General features: G+C 50.5%; 1 protein-coding gene across 6 annotated transcripts in view; it reads right to left on the bottom strand.

Moving 5' to 3' along the window:
* Window positions 1-910: 910 nt before the first annotated feature.
* Window positions 911-17,892, bottom strand: part of LOC134339942 (equilibrative nucleobase transporter 1-like) — a 42,594-nt gene continuing 25,612 nt past the window's right edge. For 2 of the 6 annotated variants that reach the window (XM_063036732.1, XM_063036738.1), the window contains exons 5-12: window positions 17,616-17,708; window positions 15,361-15,500; window positions 13,849-14,210; window positions 13,297-13,464; window positions 9,895-10,014; window positions 8,820-9,012; window positions 6,824-6,947; window positions 913-6,145 (exon numbers count right to left, since the gene is read on the bottom strand). In XM_063036732.1, the coding sequence (XP_062892802.1) occupies window positions 6,047-6,145; window positions 6,824-6,947; window positions 8,820-9,012; window positions 9,895-10,014; window positions 13,297-13,464; window positions 13,849-14,210; window positions 15,361-15,500; window positions 17,616-17,708 (1,299 nt within the window). In that variant the 3' untranslated portion in view covers window positions 913-6,046. Of the gene's footprint in view, window positions 6,146-6,823; window positions 6,948-8,819; window positions 9,013-9,894; window positions 10,015-13,296; window positions 13,465-13,848; window positions 14,211-15,360; window positions 15,501-17,615; window positions 17,709-17,892 lie in introns of all 6 variants that reach the window. The other 4 variants (XM_063036734.1, XM_063036737.1, XM_063036733.1 and 1 more) reach the window with 4 other exon arrangements.

The raw sequence follows: 17,892 nt of genomic DNA, 5'->3' as shown, positions 1-17,892 counted from the left end.
CCTGGGGAAGAGGCGCTGGCTGTCCACTCTATGTATTCCTCTTAATATCTTGTACACCTTTATCATGTCTCCTCTCATCTTCCTTCTCTCCAAAGAGTAAAGCCCGAGCTCCCTTAATCATGATCATAATGCATACTCTCTAAACCAGGCAGCATCTTGGTAAATCTCCTATGTACCCTTTCCAACGCTTCCACATCTTTCCTATACTGAGGCGACCAAAACTGAACACATACTCCAAGTATGGCCTAACCAGAGTTTTATAGAGCTGCATCATTACATCGCGACTCTTAAACTCTGTCCCTCGACTTATGAAAGCTAACACCCCATAAGCTTTCTTAACTACTCTATCTACCTGTCCACACGTGTCCACACTGTCCATTAGAGTAGTAGCAAATGACTGAACAGGGGCAAATGTTATTCCTTTGTTCAGGAAAGGAAGTAGGGGTGACCCAGAGAATAATAGACGCATAAGTTTAAATTCAATTGTCATTCAGCCATACACAAATACCCAACAATACAGCAAATCGAAACAGCGTTACTCCGGGGCCAAGTTGCAAAACGCAATACCAACAGTCACGCACAGAACAAAGCACACATAGATAATACAGCATTGAAATATTGTCCTGAGTCGATGAATGTTGCGTCAGTGTGCAGTCTTCTGCCGAACGAACACTGGAGAGCAGCATTTTCTCCAACAAGTACGCTGGAGAACCTTGGGTTGGCCCAATCGAAGCTGCTGTGACAAAGCGTGTCGCCAACTTACCGGGAGAGCTTTACTTTAGTGTGCATAATTTATTGGAGAATATTCCTAGACAGATGATTTGTGAACATTTGGAGAAGCATATCCTGATGACCAAGAGTTAGTCCAGGCCATGCTTCACGAGACTGACTGAATTCTTTGTGCATGAGACGAATTAAATCATAAAGGTACATCAGTGGATATGGTATATAGTGATTTTAGTCAGGACTTGGATAAGGTTCCCCATCGTTGACTCATTACGAAAGTCAATAGGCATGGGATACTGGGAAAACTAGCTGTATGTATACAGACATGTTACCCATAGATGGCAGGGGATAATTATAGATGGCGCCTATTCAGACTGTATGCCCGGTGACCCATGTAGATAAGTTATCTCTGACTCGCCTGAGGAACTGGAAGGGTGTCAGTAAGTTTGCATATGATACGAAGCTTGTTGGTGTTGTCGATACTGTCGAGGATTACAACGGGACGTTAACAGGACGCAGAGCGCGGCTGAGATGAGGCAGGTGGAGGTCAGTCCGGAAAAGTGCCAAACGATTTGCTCTGTCAGTCGGATTTGATGATAGATTAGGATAATTGACAGCCAGGGACATTTTCGCGTGGCAGGAATAACCAATAATTTTTACGCTGTTATAGGAAAAGTACAGGGTGAAAGACAGAGGTAAGTTTTTTTTAACATAAAAATTGTTGAATGCGTGGCAAACACCATGCCAGGGTTTGTGTGGAGGCGGATACGTGAGGGATATTTTACGAAACTCTTGAATAAGTACATGCTTATAGAAAAAATGAGGGCTATGCAGTAGGAAAGAATTGGATTTATTCCAGAGTAGGTAATGAACTTTAGTAGTAATGAACTTTAAATACATTGGTGTCAATATATCAGAGGCTTTGTCCTAGGACCAGCAGACAAGTACCATTTAAAAAAAGGACGGACAGAGCATCTGCTTCCACTGAATTTTTCGTGCATTCGTTGTTTCACATAAAACTTCGTCAAACTTTAACAGATAGACATCGGAGAGCATTCTGACTGGTTGTGCAGTTTTTCGCAAATAAAACAGAGTGAGGCGTTTTTATCTTAAGTGAAACCCGCGAAGCGTTTTATTGAACTCCAAGACCTAAACACACACACACACACACACACACAAAAAAGCTGAAAACTTTTACGTAAAAGAATGCCATCGCATCAGACCAGCCTCTTCAAATGAAACCCGAACTCAACGTCGGTGCTTTTCACCCGATGACGTTACCCTACACCCCTCCCCCCACCAGCATTCACTAAAACCGGCCTGGTAATCCTGTCCGGATCTCGGTCGAACCGCCCGGCTCGGGTCCAGTATTCCGTGGATGGAGCTGCGTCTGGCTCATCCAGAGGTGCGTTGACACGGTCGCGGTCACGTTGTGACGCCAGGGGCATGGCAGCCACTTTAGGACCATCTACCGAAATACGTTCAGGTTTGCCCCTTTTAATCTCTGATCAAAGTTTTTTCTCCTCGCTCCAAAACGCGGAACGGGCCACAATATGGGGTTGGAGGAGAGGGAGCAGGGGGTAAGAGGGCGTTGGTGTGCATCATGGCGGACGAAAACAAACGAGGCGGAATGTAGATCAGCAGGAGCCCTGGGGTGCAGCATACCATGATGGGAGGTAGGACTAGGTGAGAAGGGATTTAATTTACTGAGGAGGGTGGGACGCTGCTGGGCGGCCGACCATGTGGTCGTGGCGTCGGGAATAAATTCACCAGGTTCTCGTAACGGCTGTCCATGTAACCAACTCAGCGGCGGGCGACTGTAGGTCCTCTTTTAGAGCTGTTAGCTCCAGCAGGACCCACGGCAAACGGTGATGACCAATCCGTCAGGGAAGCCCTCAGAGTAGTCTTTGAGGAGCGGTGTAACTGTTCCCTTAGGCCATTGGACTGCGGGTGATATGCCGTGGTGTGATGCAGCCAAACGTCGTGTTTCCGGGCCATTGCAGCCCAGAGGTTTGATATGAATTGGGAACGGCGGTCGGAGGACCTATCAGACGGGGTGCCAAACAGAGCAATCCAGGTGCTGATGTACGTCCGAGCCACGTCTGCGGCCGTCGTCGATGCTCGAGGGACGACCTGGCGGTGTGCTCCTCCGTAGTAAGAAGGTGCGTGAAACTTCTCGAGAAGTAGGAAGAAGACCAACAAGGTCCACATGGACATGGTCAAACTGTAGCTCAAAAGGCGCCAATGGCGCCCGAACGTGACGGTTAATTTTCGCTCGTTGGCACTCCACGCCGTACGCAGTGCGATCACGCATGCGCTTCCTGAGGCTGCACCAAAGAAACTTCAGATGAACCAATTACTGTGAGGCCTTCACGCCCGAATGCGACAGACCATATGGAGATCGAAAACAGTCTGTCTTCAGTCTGCGGGCAGGGTGGGGGCGCTGAGACATCTCACAGGAGAGAGACCGAACTTAACGTCGGCTGACCGCAGGCCCCGTGACTGTTGTTGGATAAGCTTTTAGACAGCACCCGCAGCATATTCTGGGGCGTTAGTAGTGATGGCTATGGGTGCTTTGGGGAGCGAGTGCGCCAGTCGGAAGGAGGAGCAGAAGCTGGAGGCGCGACGCAGCGCGCCCGCCCTCTCCGGTGATGAAAGTCTGTTATCTGTCAAGTAGGAGGCCGTGCACAATCCTGATTTGATGGAGACAGACGTGAGATCACGGAGGAACATCTGGTGAAACTTCTGAAATGCCTGTTTCGCTGCCGCTGCTACCGTGTGATCCGAAATCTCCGGAGGGGACGGCCCCGAATCCTTGGCGTTGCCTGTTGCTTGGCGGCCGGGGGCGGGGTCGAACCGCTCGGCAGAGATGGCGCTTGGTGCCCTGTGTCGGAGGGCTGGTCGGAGGCTCGAAGTTTTCGGACGGACTCAGAGTCGGACTGTGGTCGGGTGCTTCCAGGATGCTGCATCGACAAGTTTGCGGCGCTGGAAGCTCGTGGCAGGGAGAGTTTTTCCCTCCTACCGTCTGCGTGAGATTTTGAGGCTATCGGGACTTTGAGAGGCTTTTTTTTAACCTTCCTCATGGTCCGCTCTTATCAAATTATGGTATTGCTTGCACTGTTGTAACTATATGTTATAATTGTGTGGTTTTTGTCAGTTTTAGTCTTGGTCTGTCCTGTGTTTTTGTGATATCTTTCTGAAGGAACATTGTATCATTTTTAATGCATGCATTTCTAAATGACAATGAACGAGGGCTGAGTGTCCCCATAATCTAATAATCTAATCTAATTAGAAAGAGCTCTTGGTAATATCATCAAACACCTTGGCCTGATCGGCTGACCAGTCATGGGGAATTGTCTTTAAGGGCACTGTACCCGGGGGAGCATCAGATCAGCAACTCACGGATGAAGCAGCGATGGAAATTTATCATACCTAAAAATTCCCTTGTTTTTTATAGTGGTGGTGGTGGTGAGGGGGTGGGGTGTGATCTATAACAGCCGTTACTTTTGATGGGAAGGGTTTCGCACCTTCTGCCGAGATGCAAAGGCTGAGAAAGTCAATAGTTGACAAACAAGCTGACATTTAATAGGGTTAATATCAGTCTGTGTTAGGTTAAGCTGTGTAGAAGTGTGCGGAGATGGGATACATGGTCGGACTTGGATGTGCTGGCGACAGGTCTGTCATCCATCTGAACAAAAAGAAAATCTAATTCACTTAATACAGAGTCCATCTGCCGTTGCGAAGTCGGTGCAGCGTTTTTCAGTCCAACTGGCATGACAAGAAACTGAAAAAGGCCAAACGGAGCCGTTATTACAGCCGTTTTGGGAATGTCCTCCGATCACACAGGCACCTGATGGTGACCCTTCAGTCAATCGGTCTTGGAAAAAAGAATAACTTCCCGGATAAACGTGCCGCAATGTCTCGGATGTGTGGGACCGGGTAACGATCGAGGGTGGTGACCTCTCTAAGGCCTCGGTAATTCCCACATGTGCGGCGACTGCCATCAGACCTAGCGACCATATGGAGGGGCAAAGCCCAGGGGCTATTCCACTGGCGTAGGATACCGAATCGTTTCATGTTGCCAGACTTGCCGAAGGGAAGCTCGAAAACCAATTGCGCCAACTACCAGAGCAAAACACTAAGCGAGAAGGAGTGAATTTACCTGGGCGCCACTGACCAGAACAGGTGCCTGCCCTAGGTGAGTATCAGATGAAAGCTTACTCAAATCTTTCCAGCATTTCTGATGAAGCTGAGCTCAGGGGCCATTTTGACCAGCGCATTGTCGATTTGCCTGGCTTGACTTGTTCTCAGCCACACCAAAGCTCTTCAAGGCACGTCCTTCGCCCCAAAATTGAGGCGGGGCTCAGGAACGAGATGATTGAACCAGTTACCATTTTCACAATGGCAATCCCCTCCTTTGCCAGCACTCAAAAGTGATGGCAGCGTTAGAATATGTGGGAATTGCAAGGTGACAGTGAATTAATGGCGCCGAAGAGCATACATCAGATTCTTCCCGAGCCCTGTCTCATCCTTGCTTTCGAACCTTAAGTAGTCTTCTTTCTTCCTCCTCAATGTCTCCTGCTGACCGTGATTCACCCTGTATTCTTTTCTCGGCTGTACTGGGACACTCTTAACTGGAAACCCCGTGCAATTGCTTGCTAGACAATCTTTACATTTCTGTTCTGCATTTCCCCAAGCACATTTGTTCCGGATTTATGCTCCCAAGTTCCAGCCTAATACCATTATAATACCTCCTCCTCCGATTTACCGAGGGTAGCAGACACCAACAGAATTAACAAACTCATTCGTAAGGCCAGTGATGTTGTGGGGATGGAACTGGACTCTCTGACGGCGGTTTCTGAAAAGAGGATGCTGTCCAAGTTGCATGCCATCTTGGACAATGTCTCCCATCCACTACATAATGTATAGGGTGGGCACAGGAGTACATTCAGCCAGAGACTCATTCCACCGAGATGCAACACATAGGAAGTCATTTCTGCCTGTGGCCGGCAAACTTTGCAACTCCTCCCTTGGAGTGTCAGACACACTGAGCCGATAGGCTGGTCCTGGACTTATTTCATAATTTACTGGCATAATTTACATATTACTATTTAACTATTTATGGTTCTATTACTATTTATTATTTATGGCGCATCTGCAACGAAAACCAATTTCCCCCGGGATCAATAAAGTATGACTATGACTATAACTATGACTATTAGTGGATTAGTAACGCCCTGGAAATGTATTTTTCAACGTGACACACAAAGCTGACCGCGGTGTTGATCTTACGGGTCGGCTTTGGGGAGTGGTGAGGGCTTCACTGTGCCCTCCGCCGGCTCTCCCGTCGGCAGTAGAGGTAGACGTTGACTGGATGGGCGTAAGTCAGGGCGACCAGGGCGATGAATGCGATGTTCAGCTGGGAAAGGAGGGAGAAAAAGACGATAAGAGAGACGATGAACTGAAGCAGTTTCCATCCCTCAGCCTGGAGTGGGGCCACTTGTCATCGCACCCCACCCCTCTCACCCCACCCGGCTCACCCCCGGTCCAGTTCCGTACTGGCAACTCGCAGGACAGTGAGTTGGCACCAAATCCTCGGGGCCATTCCCAAATCTGAATAGAAGTATTTACACCTGGTACAATGCGGAACAATCCTGATCAATCGAGTCTCCATCACTCGATCAGATAAACCTTTCAAAATCAGAACCACTCGCTGTGTGCGGAAATAATTGAGGTCCTGTGTTAACTCGCTTCAGCTTGAGCTATTCCGCAAACAGTCTCACTCTCCGCAGATACAGCTTCTCCTCACCTACTCTAACGGCATTTGTCACGATTTGGACTGCTTCTGTTCAAGGTGTCCTTAAACCACCTCTGCTCTCGGGAAAGCAACCCGAATTTCTCTGGTCCTACCACAGATAGTTACGCTCATTCCCTCTGCGCACTTCCACAACATTCACGTTCCCCCTAAAGGTCGTTTCCTGCAATCAGTCACATGTCACACCGTGGCCTGGCTTTCGGCGTCACACCCCGATCCATCTCCCAGCCACAGGGAACAGACGCACGGTTCACAGGGACTCATCAGCCTCCCGATACTTACGTACAGTGGGTTGTCCTCCAAGGGGCCGTTGACGAGAAGGAAGAGAGGATACTGGAGCAGGTTGACCAGGGCACCCACGATGCTTGTTATCCCGAAGAGTTTCCCAAAGTGGCGCGGAGGGAACCTGCCGAGGGAGGGGAAAGGCAGAAGGTTTCAGGGAATGGATATCGCAATGCTGGGCCATTCGGCCCAAATAGTCTGTTCTAATACCGGTCCAAGGTGCTTCCTCTCATCCCAGCACAGTACAGGAACCTCCCATTCACCCCAACATTGTTGCGTCACTCATAATGCTAATTTATGCAAATCCCTTCTGCGCTCTCTGCGCGACATGTATCTCCACATTCCTCGTCCGTTCATGGGTTTACCTCGGTGTTTTTTTTAAAGTATTGCCTTCGTGTGCTGCTTTCGCGATTTCTCCAGCAGTCCGGTCCACACACCTACGATTTGTTTCGTGTTGTTGTCTCGAACGTGCTTCCCAAATCTCCCTTAACTCCTCTTTAAGGCTTCCCCCTCTCACCGTAAATGCTTGAAATGTCTACGCTGGGAATAAGACAGCTTGTGCCTCTCGGTTTAATTAATCTACTGTGTATCTGGTCCCTCCCGAGCCTCTGAAGCTCCAGAGAAGACAAACCCAAGTTTGTCCAGCCTCTAACAACAGGAATTCTGCTGATGCTGGAAATTCAAGCAACACACATCAAAGTTGCTGGTGAACGCAGCAGGCCAAGCAGCATCTGTAGGAAGAGGTGCAGTCAACGTTTCAGGCCGAGACCCTTCGTCAGGACTAACTGAAGGAAGAGTGAGTAAGGGATTTGAAAGTTGGAGGGGGAGGGGGAGATCCAAAATGATAGGAGAAGACAGGAGGGGGAGGGATAGAGCCGAGAGCTGGACAGGTGATAGGCAAAAGAGGATACGAGAGGATCATGGGACAGAAGGTCCGGGAAGAAAGACAAGGAGGCGGGGGGGACCCAGAGGATGGGCAAGAGGTATATTCAGAGGGACAGAGGGAGAAAAAGGAGAGTGAGAGAAAGAATGTGTGCATAAAAATGAGTGACAGATGGGGTACGAGGGGGAGGTGGGGCCTTAGCGGAAGTTAGAGAAGTCGATGTTCATGCCATCAGGTTGGAGGCTACCCAGACGGAATATAAGGTGTTGTTCTTCCAACCTGAGTGTGGCTTCATCTTTACAGTAGAGGAGGCCGTGGATAGACATGTCAGAATGGGAATGGGATGTGGAATTAAAATGTGTGGCCACTGGGAGTTCCTGCTTTCTCTGGCGGACAGAGCGTAGATGTTAGGCAAAGCGGTCTCCCAGTCTGCGTCGGGTCTCGCCAATATATAAAAGGCCACATCGGGAGCACCGGACGCAGTTTATCACCCCAGTCGACTCACAGGTGAAGTGATGCCTCACCTGGAAGGACTGTTTGGGGCCCTGAATGGTGGTAAGGGAGGAAGTGTAAGGGCATGTGTAGCACTTGTTCCGCTTACACGGATAAGTGCCAGGAGGGAGATCGGTGGGGAGGGATGGGGGGGGGGACGAATGGACAAGAGAGTTGTGTAGGGAGCGATCCCTGCGGAATGCAGAGGGGGGCGGAGAGAAAGATGTGCTTAGTGGTGGAATCCCGTTGGAGGTGGCGGAAGTTTCGGAGAATAATATGTTGGACCCAGAGGCTGGTGGGGTGGTAGGTGAGGACCAGGGGAACCCTATTCCTAGTGGGGTGGCGGGAGGATGGAGTGAGAGCAGATGTACGTGAAATGGGGGAGATGCGTTTAAGGGCAGAATTGATAGTGGTGGAAGGGAAGCCCCTTTCTTTAAAAAAGGAAGACATCTCCCTCGTCCAGCCTCTTCTTGCAGAACTGTGCTATACGTCTTCTGCACTCCCTCTCCAACGCCTTCACATCGTTCCTGCAAATGTGGAGAACAGAACTGCCCGGAACACTATAAATACTGGCTAAATGGAGTTATGTGACGCAAACCCGGCACGGCGCGTGGCACTTACGTCATGACGAGGAAAGCCGAGATACCACCGTACAGGAACGATCCTGCCAGCATGAACAGGACAAATGTCAGGTATTGCACCTCCGGCACGGGGATAGCGGCGGAGATGGAAAAGAGCACGAAGAGGGTGACGGTAATGGCGAAGGAGAGCACCGCCGACTGCATGTCCGCCAGTCTCCGGAAGGCGACCGAGCCTGGGATGGGGAGGGGAGAGGAGACAAGGTTTCAGCACTTGTCCATCAAATGCGTCCCTTTGCACAAACACTCCAGGAGAGAGACGAGTGAAACTATGATTTCAGGTGGTGAGACGATGCACTTCCGGAAATCGAGCCGATGCGCCATGAATGGGAAGCGACTAGGGAGCGGAATGGCCCAGCGGTTCTCAGGAATGTCAGAGTAGGGGGCCAGGAGACGGCTGAATAGAAATGTTTAACATTTTGAGATGCATAAAGAGAACGGTAACAGACTAATCCATTGGGTAGAACACTGCAGAACAATTTGGGAAAGAGCATTAGGCTGAGATGGGAATCATTGAAAAGGGTCTTGAGCGATAACTTTTTCATGCGGTGGGGGCGGGGTGTGACAGGATATTCGGGTACGGTGGGTGGGCGGTAGTGGGCCTGTTCTCGCTGGGTCGGAAGACTGCATGCGTGATCTCTGAAACTGCATGTGGACAGAACATATGGGCTTGACAATCGGTGCGATTGAATGCGACGAGTGTGCGGTGGTCTTTGTGGACCTGTGGGCGTGAGCGTGAGTGAGACGGTGAGCGTGCACGCCGCGACTCGAGTGGATGTGAATGCCCAATGGCCGTTCTGAATGAGAGAAGAAGAGAGCGCGACTAACAGAGCCTGATAAGATATGTGTGCGTATGTGTGTGACAACGTTTGAGGACGTGAGTCTGATGCTGCTTGTCGTGGGCGACAGAGCGACATGCGAAGTGTGAGATTCACACAAGACGCCAGACGCTCAGAACGGGACGAGCAGATCCTGACGCACGTGTCCCAGGTTACCCAGTGAAGAGGGTCACCCCGATCGCAGGTCACCGAGAAAGCGTCACTTGACTACGGGACTACCTGACTCCCACTTCGAACGCCCGCCTCTCCACTTGTGTCGATCGAGGATTAACCCGTTCCAGGAAGCGCAAACAATATTGAGGAGCTGGGTGAAGGCGAAGGCGGCGGTCAACCTGCTGACTAAGAGGGAGAAGAAGGAAAGATTAAGAATGCGTGTAGAAGGGAGGTAGGCATGTGTGGAAAGGGAGAGAGGGGGGGAGAAATGGAGAGAACGAGCGAGAGAGAGAGATGCTTCTCAATTCGTAAGGGTGTGTCAAATGTAACGAGACGAAGTGATAGGCATGTGGTGGAGAGGAGTAACAGTCAGCAATGATAGAATGGCGAAGGGTACTCGATTGGCCGAATGGCCTGACTCTGATCCAATGTTTTCTAGTCTCAGGGTATGATTTGCCCGTGTTTCAGCCATAGTTCCGTCAACCACATCCTGTGACTGTCAAAGGGAAGGGAGAAACACACGACAGAGTGAAATCACAGGGATAAGAAAACCAACAGAGAGAGAGAGAGAGAGAGAGAGAGAGAGAGAGAGAGAGAGAGAGATGGATAGGTACATAGATGGGTAGAGAGATAGAGGGAGAGAAATAGAGAGGCCGGGGGAAGGATTGAGTAGCGAGAAGGAGACAGCGATACATTTCTCCAGAGCTGCGGGCACAGAGCAGTGCATCATGGGAAACAGCCTCCCGACCATGGACTCTCTCTACACTTGTCTCTCCGCAGTGAAGCATCGTAAATCGACAAAGAGCGCACACACCCTGGACGTTCCCTCTTCTCGACTCTCCCAGAGGGCGGAAGGTACAAAAGTCTGAAGGCGCGAACATCGAGACTGAAGGACAGCTTCTGCCCCGAGGTTACATCGTTCTCTTTTACGACAACATGGGTACTGGACCTCCAAGCCGACGTCGATTTGGTCTTTCACCTGATCGTACACCTGCAACCCACTTTCTCCGCAACTGTCAGTCATTGTTTTACCTCGCTTTTCCTCAATCCTCAAGACAAACTCCTCAGTGTACCTCGGTCCAGGTGACAATAAAATAAACAATTTCAATTCTCTACCTGCGATGCTGCGCAGAACGTTATACATTTTGCTAACTACCCTCGGTAGGATTAGTCTTCCGCTGGACAAAGCGACGTGCTGTGACTCGCAACCAGGACGGCAGTCTGATTGCCTCCGGCAGCCGGATGTCACCCGCCTCTCCGTCTCGTTCCGGCATCTCCAGATCTGACACTGGTTTCATCCTGACACCTGGCTTATAACTTTGTCCTCCAGAAAAATAGCTGTGTTTCTGTTTTTTTTTTAACATTCTAGATCCTAGTATTCGCGATCTATGCTGACTTCGCCCATTTCCAGGGGCTGGGCCGCGTGAAACTTTTATGACCGGCTTTCTATACATTCTATTTTTTTCTGTTGGGTGCTCTAATTAAGACAGCTGATTCATATATTGGTCTGGCTACATAAATAGCTCCTTGGTTCAGCTTCAGTTGCTGGATTGTTCCTGTCCAAACCGCCTGTCTGAATCCCTCCTCTTCCCCTTCCTCCTGAAGCCTTGCACTGCAACTAGTGTCTGAAGCCTTGCCTCGCCTTGCCTCGGCTGAAGCATTGCCTCACCTTGTCTCGCCTGGAGCCTTGTCTCGCCTTGCCTCGCCTTGCCTCGCCTGAAGCATTGCCTCACCTTGTCTCGCCCGGAGCCTTGTCTCGCCTTGCCTCGCCCGGAGCCTTGTCTCGCCTTGCCTCGCCTGGAGCCTGCCTCGCCTGTAACCCTTGCTTGCAACCTTTGCCTGTACCGCTGTCAAGTTCAACCGCCGGAGCAAGATAAGGAACTGTCTATCGTTGTTTTGTACCTTCTCTGTGTCCACGCCTTCACTAGGTAGGTCCGCTACCTTCTGTTGGGAACTGTCTCTCGGTGTTTTGTGTACGAGTCCCGGCCCTACGTACTGCTCCCTAGGAGGGGTCTTGACGCTGCGTACAGCACCGGCCCTAAGTCCTGTGCCTCAGCAGGGGTCCCGGCTCTCAAGTCCAAGGCTCTGCGCTCCTGTCCTCCCTCGACCAAGGTTCTGAGTTCCTATCTATCTCGACCAAGTCTCTGCGTTCCTGTCTCCTTCGAACAAGTCAAGGTTTCGTGTTCTCGTCCTGTTCATATCCCTCGCCCTGCCCATGTGAATCGTCCTGTGCTGAAGTCCACTCGTTATGTACTGGAGTTCCCTCGTCTTACCCAGGAGTTTCTCGTTCTGTCCTGTAGCCTTGCCTATTCCTGTCTCCCAAGACCACGTCATGTCTTCGGCTAGTTCCAGAGACCGACCCCGAGTCAAGACACAGGTTCTGGGTCCCTGTCCAGTCTCTGGCTCGGAGTCTGAACCCAAGCCTCGTCATGTCCTCGCCTCGAGGAACCCAATCCTCGGCATGTCCTCGCCTCGAGGAATTCAAGCCTCGTCATGTCCTCGCCTCGAAGAACCCAAGCCTCGTCATGTCCTCGCCTCAAGGAACCCAAGCCAAGAATAACCCAAGCCTCGAGGAACCCAAGCATGTCCAGTCCTGTAGCCACGTCATGTCCTCTCCTAGCTCCGTTGTCCGAGCCCAGTCAGGACCTAGGTTCTGGATCCTTGTCCAGTCTCTAGATCGGAGTCCAAACCCAGGCTCTTAGTGGCCAGTTTCTAGTCCTGGTCCCGCTTGCCCAGCTAATGTCGTAGCCCAAGTCTGTTTTCTTGTCCCAGCTCTCTGGTCAAGTCCTGTTCCTCGTTCTTCAGTGTCTGTGTCTTGCATTTGGCTCTGCTCCCAGCGTCCTCCCCACCCATGACACCCTCAGCTTCTCCTTCCTTTGTTCCTCAAACCCTCCGGCTCCGCCTTTCTGTCACAATCCCTCTCCAGCCACCTGCCTTTCTACTTCCTCCTACACCTCCTTCCACCTCTCCGCTGGTACTGTCCATCCCCCAGATCTCTTCTATCCTTTCACAACTCCCTCTCCCTGGTCCACACCTCCGACCTCCTCCCTCTCCATCTCTTCTGCCCCTTCTCTATCCTCCTTACCCTCCCTCACCAGCTCCGTCCCTCTCCGTGACTCCCCCCACCCTCCTCTTCGCAACCCTCACTCTCTCACCCCTCCACAGCCGACCAGCTCAGGCTCACCGCTCCTCCGTTTCTCACTCTCATTCGCCACCTCCGCTATTTCACACACTCCCGCTCTCTCCCCTCCTCCATCTCCATTTCCCCAACCTCATTCCACCCCTCCCTTTCTTCCTCACCCTCTCTGGCTCCTGCTCCATCCTTCTTTCTCTCCTCCCCCTCCCCCTGTCTTTCTCCGAACTCCCTATTCGCCCTTCCTGACTACCAAATCCTATTCCCCCTCCTCTACGTCTCCGATTTCCCTCAGCCCCCCTGTCCCAATATAGGGAGTGTCGTTGCGAACTGACCTTGCGTGGCGTCGCCATCCGTCAGCAGGCCGAGCAGCGGGTTCAATGTCCCTATAAAAAAGACCAGGCGTAGCTGACTAAGCGTGGACCAGAACAGAGCGGTCAGGAACAACCAGGAGAAGACAGAGTTCCGAAAGGAGGCATCGTTTTCCTCTCTGACTCCCGAACCTACAGCGGGTGGAGAACAGGATTTAAAGCGGGAAGCTGCGGAGCGAGAGCCTCTCATCCCACCCTTTTAGCCGGGGGTCCGTGGCAGGGTGGGTGTCTAAAGTCTAATTTCTGGTATACAATTTACCGTTCCGAGTTCGTAAATGTGTTTAAAACTATGAGGCACAGGCAGACCGATAAAGTCATCGTCTAGTCCCAAGAGTGGAAGTGTCTCTGGAACATGGCCGGCATGTTGGCGCCAGAATTTGTGGTAACACCTTCGGTCTGTTCGCGCGCCTCCTGGCTGTGCAGGTTGTTCACACAAACAAAACGTTTGATCGGATGTATCGATGAGCATTTATCAATAAATCGGAATCTGATTCTGAAAGAGAAAGGCGTTCTCACCTGCTATCTCAGCTGGTTGCATATTCGCTCGATTAGCCGGCAACTGATTTCTATCTTCCGCGATACCTTCGGACACCAACGCCGCTTCGTTCCTACCTTCTGTTTCCGCTCCTCCCTCTCCAGAGTGTCTGCTATTTTCATCTTCCGTCTCTCCCTCCACCCCGTGCTCTCCCGCTGCCTCTCCCGTGAGTCGCTCGGTCCTTTCCTGTTCCACTTCCTGCTTCCTGTTCGTCCATCCCTCGCTGCCTTGCGCCTTCCGTTCGTTGCCGTCTGCTCTCATCTCGTCTGCTCCCTGCAGGACGTTCAGCTGGTTGGCAGAATCTGACTTGAACGCGGTCAACCGTAACTTCTCGCAATTCACTCTGAGCGGGGAAGCAAAACGTCATGAAGCGTCATTACGTCAGACCGAATCCATCGGGACTATGGTCTTGAAAAAGCTGGAGAAATAAAGTTAACTCTCACCACATAATTATTCTGCGTAAAACAGCCCGAACCCCTGAGTTCATTTCCTTCCTTCGGCGCAGTGCCGCTGTCCTAATATTCTTTACAAAAAAAAGTCCCGGAGGCACTCTGGCCTGCAGTGCATTGTGGGGTATACGCAATTTATAAATAACCATCCCTCCTGCATCTGACATTCGCCGCAATGTGATTGCGTCCCACAGCTCATTCCTGGACCTTTGTTATTCTACATGGAAAACGACAGAACCCTGGGATACCTATACACACTGTAAACCGACTGAACCTCCAGACTATTTCCCAACCTTTTGCGCATGCGCGGACTCTGGTGATTCTCTCTGCAAACTACTAAACAGCTGGATGATACTGAGGAGCCTCCGTTATTTTGCATTAAAACCTCGTGATCCTGGTATAACCCATTCCAGGACATGGGATATTCTGTACGTAAACTTCTTGAATCTCCATATTAAATCCCATCCAATCAGTCACTCCTGTAAACATGTTATACTGTGTTTAACCCTGCAGAAACTTTGTTTTGCATCTGTACTAGAAAACGTTACTCAATCCCCTGAACAGTATCCCGACACATAACCCACTGCAGCACAGAAGCCTCTCTATATAGAGACCTTCTGAACGGCAGGATTATTTCCTAGCCTATAACCGATTCCTGAACACCTCGTATCCACACATATACCACTCAATCTCCGGATTCTCCGCTATCCGATGAATCGCATCCCGCGGACCTATTATTCTATATATGAATCCACTGAACTCCGGATTATTCCTCATCGTGTATCTCACACTCGGGCATATGTTTTATGTTCAAACCCACAGAAACCTGGGATTATATCCCTGTCGTCAACTCACTTCAGATTACCGGCTATTCTATGTATCAACCAATTGAACTGCACGATATCTCAGTTTGAAACCACCCGTCAATCTCCAGTTATCCCAGAACGATACGAACGACCCGATATCCACATTCGGTTTCAGCTTGTACCCCATTGCTGTTTCCTGCCTTTGCTCCAGAAACCCCGTTCCCGTTCTGCGCCTTACCCGTAGGTGAAGCCCTCCGGCAGTGGGTAGGGGATGTGTCCCCAGGGAAGGAGGAATACGGTGCGCAGGACGAGCAGGACGCTGAGGCAGCTGATAAACAGGAAGATGGCCTTCAGGGAGAAACCAGCTTCATAGACCACCTGAAAGGGGAGAAACGTCAGAGTATTGGCGGACGTCAACAGCACTGGTACTGACATAAACCCATCCCTTTGCCACCCACAACCCTCACCCCTCACCACTCCCTCCGCCATTGCTCTCTGAAGGAACCAAGCATTTCCAAGTCGTTCCTCTGTCCGAGTCCCCTGATCATCTCTCCACTTCCACCTCTTCCAGCTCGGTGTTTCATCTTCCACCGTTCTCCGAATTTCCTACAAAACTCGAGACGACTTTATTTCCAACCACAGTCTCCTTGTTAATCTCTCCCTCTCTCTCTCTCTCTCTCTCTCTCTCTCTCTCTCTCTCTCTCTCTCGCTCTCTCTCTCCACACACACCCCCCACCTCCCACCTCGTGCTTACAGTACGCCCATCTACACCCGTGTGTCTCTGTGACTATCGCTGGCGAGAGATTATAATCCCTCTTCACAACCCTCCAGCGACGTGTCAGTCCACGGCGTGCTCTGCAGCCAAACTGAGGTCGGACGCGTATTAACGGCACGACACCTCGTATTCCGCCCTGGCTGACGCCACGTTATTGGCATGAACATCCATCTCTTCCAGTTGTAGAAAGCATTCCTCCTTGTATCCTCTCATGTTTGTTTCAACGTCCCCACCAGTCCCCGTGACGTCTTCCCTTCACCCACACACCGTTCTCTCTGTCTGCCCATCATTTGTCCTCCCGGTTGCTCTCCTCACTTCCCTCCTTTAATTCCGTGAACCACTCCTCTCAATATCCATCTCAATGAATATAGAAACTTGTTGCACGGTGCAATCTTGTGTCGACTTTTTAGCATCCTCTAAGACAGCGGTTCCCAACCACATGGCCGCGGACTGGTACCGGGCCGCAAAGCATGTGCTACCCGGCTGCGAGGAAACGATACGAGTCAGCTGCACCTTTCCTCATGCCCTGTCACACCCACTGTTGAAGTTTAACGCACGCGAGGTCATCAGTGACCCAAGACGTGCAAAGGAATGAGTCCGTGACCCATTTGTGAATGTTTCCGGTGAATCTTCCATGTCAGCGCGGGAAGAAGATCAACTCCTCAAGCTTGCAAATGCCGGCGGGCTGAAAAGTATGTTTGACATAACATCTCTGCCGGCATTCTGGATCAAAGACAAGGCTGAATATCCTGAGATAACCACGAAAGCACTGAAAACTTTGCTTCCATTTCCAACATCATATCGCTGCCAAGCGGAGTTTTCTGCAATGAATGCAACGAAAACTAAATTGCGGAATAGACTGGACATAAGGAACCCTTTTCGATTATCGCTGTCACCCTTCACCCCTCGATGGCACCGTCTTTTCGCAGAAAAACAAGCCCAGGGCTCCCAATAATTCAGCGACATTGATGTGTTGCAATGATTATATATGTTCATACCAGGAAAATATACGCTGTATGTTTAATATCCAAACGTTACTTAAAATGTTATGATGCCATTGACTTATAAGCAACTTCGAATTCGGTGGTCCCCTACCTCCGGGCCGCGAAGGTTTCAGGGGTACAGAGGTAGCTGGGACGCACTCAGAACATCTTTAAGAAAAAACCCGACATAAAAAAAACTAATTGATTAGGTGCTGCCCGGCACGTACATGTCGGCCCAGATCAGAGCCTATTGCCGATTCATGCAAGGTAAATATGCGCTGTGTGGTTAATATTAAATTCGTTAGATAATCCCCTTTAGAAACGAAATTGAGTGTATTAGCCACTTATAAGTGAACTATAGTTGACTTATCACCTATACTCCGGTCGTGTTTAACACCCCCCTTCCCCCCCCCCCCACTCACCCGGCTGGCCGGTCCACGAGAATATTGTCACTATCAAACCGGTCCGCGGTGCAAAAGAGGTTGGGGACCCCTGCTCTAAGATCAATGTACTAATTACCTTTAATACAGCTTTACAGTTTTTCCATCAGCCATTTACGAATCGAAAGTTTCTTGACCCGCCTCATGTATCTACCTGGACCACCACCCATGCCAGGCTGTTCCTCGCACCCACCATGATCTGTGTGACAACCTGTCCCTGAATTCACCCCACTTTCTTCATCCCTTCTCACCACGGAAAGCTTCCCAAGAGTTACTTTGTTGACAGGACTCTCACCTTGACCACTAGGAACACGATCGGAGCTGAACCAAAGGCTCCCGTATGCAGAGCGATAACGGTGGAGCTCTTCCTCCCGAACAAGATTCCAGCCTGGGGAAATCGGACGCAAACAGAACAAAGTCAGTGGAACTGTCCGGAGAAGCTGATGAAATAATCAGCCCTGACCCGTCTATTGAGACATTGACAATCGAAGGAAATGTATTATCGAAGTAAGTTTACAATCAGTGACCACTTGATTGGGTAGTCCTGTACACCTATTCTTTAATGACAATAC

This window comes from Mobula hypostoma, chromosome 31 (assembly GCF_963921235.1).
Source record: "Mobula hypostoma chromosome 31, sMobHyp1.1, whole genome shotgun sequence".
NCBI lineage: Eukaryota > Metazoa > Chordata > Chondrichthyes > Myliobatiformes > Myliobatidae > Mobula > Mobula hypostoma.
The sequence above is the reverse complement of the archived record's forward strand: the minus strand, read 5'-3'. Positions and strand labels throughout refer to the sequence as shown.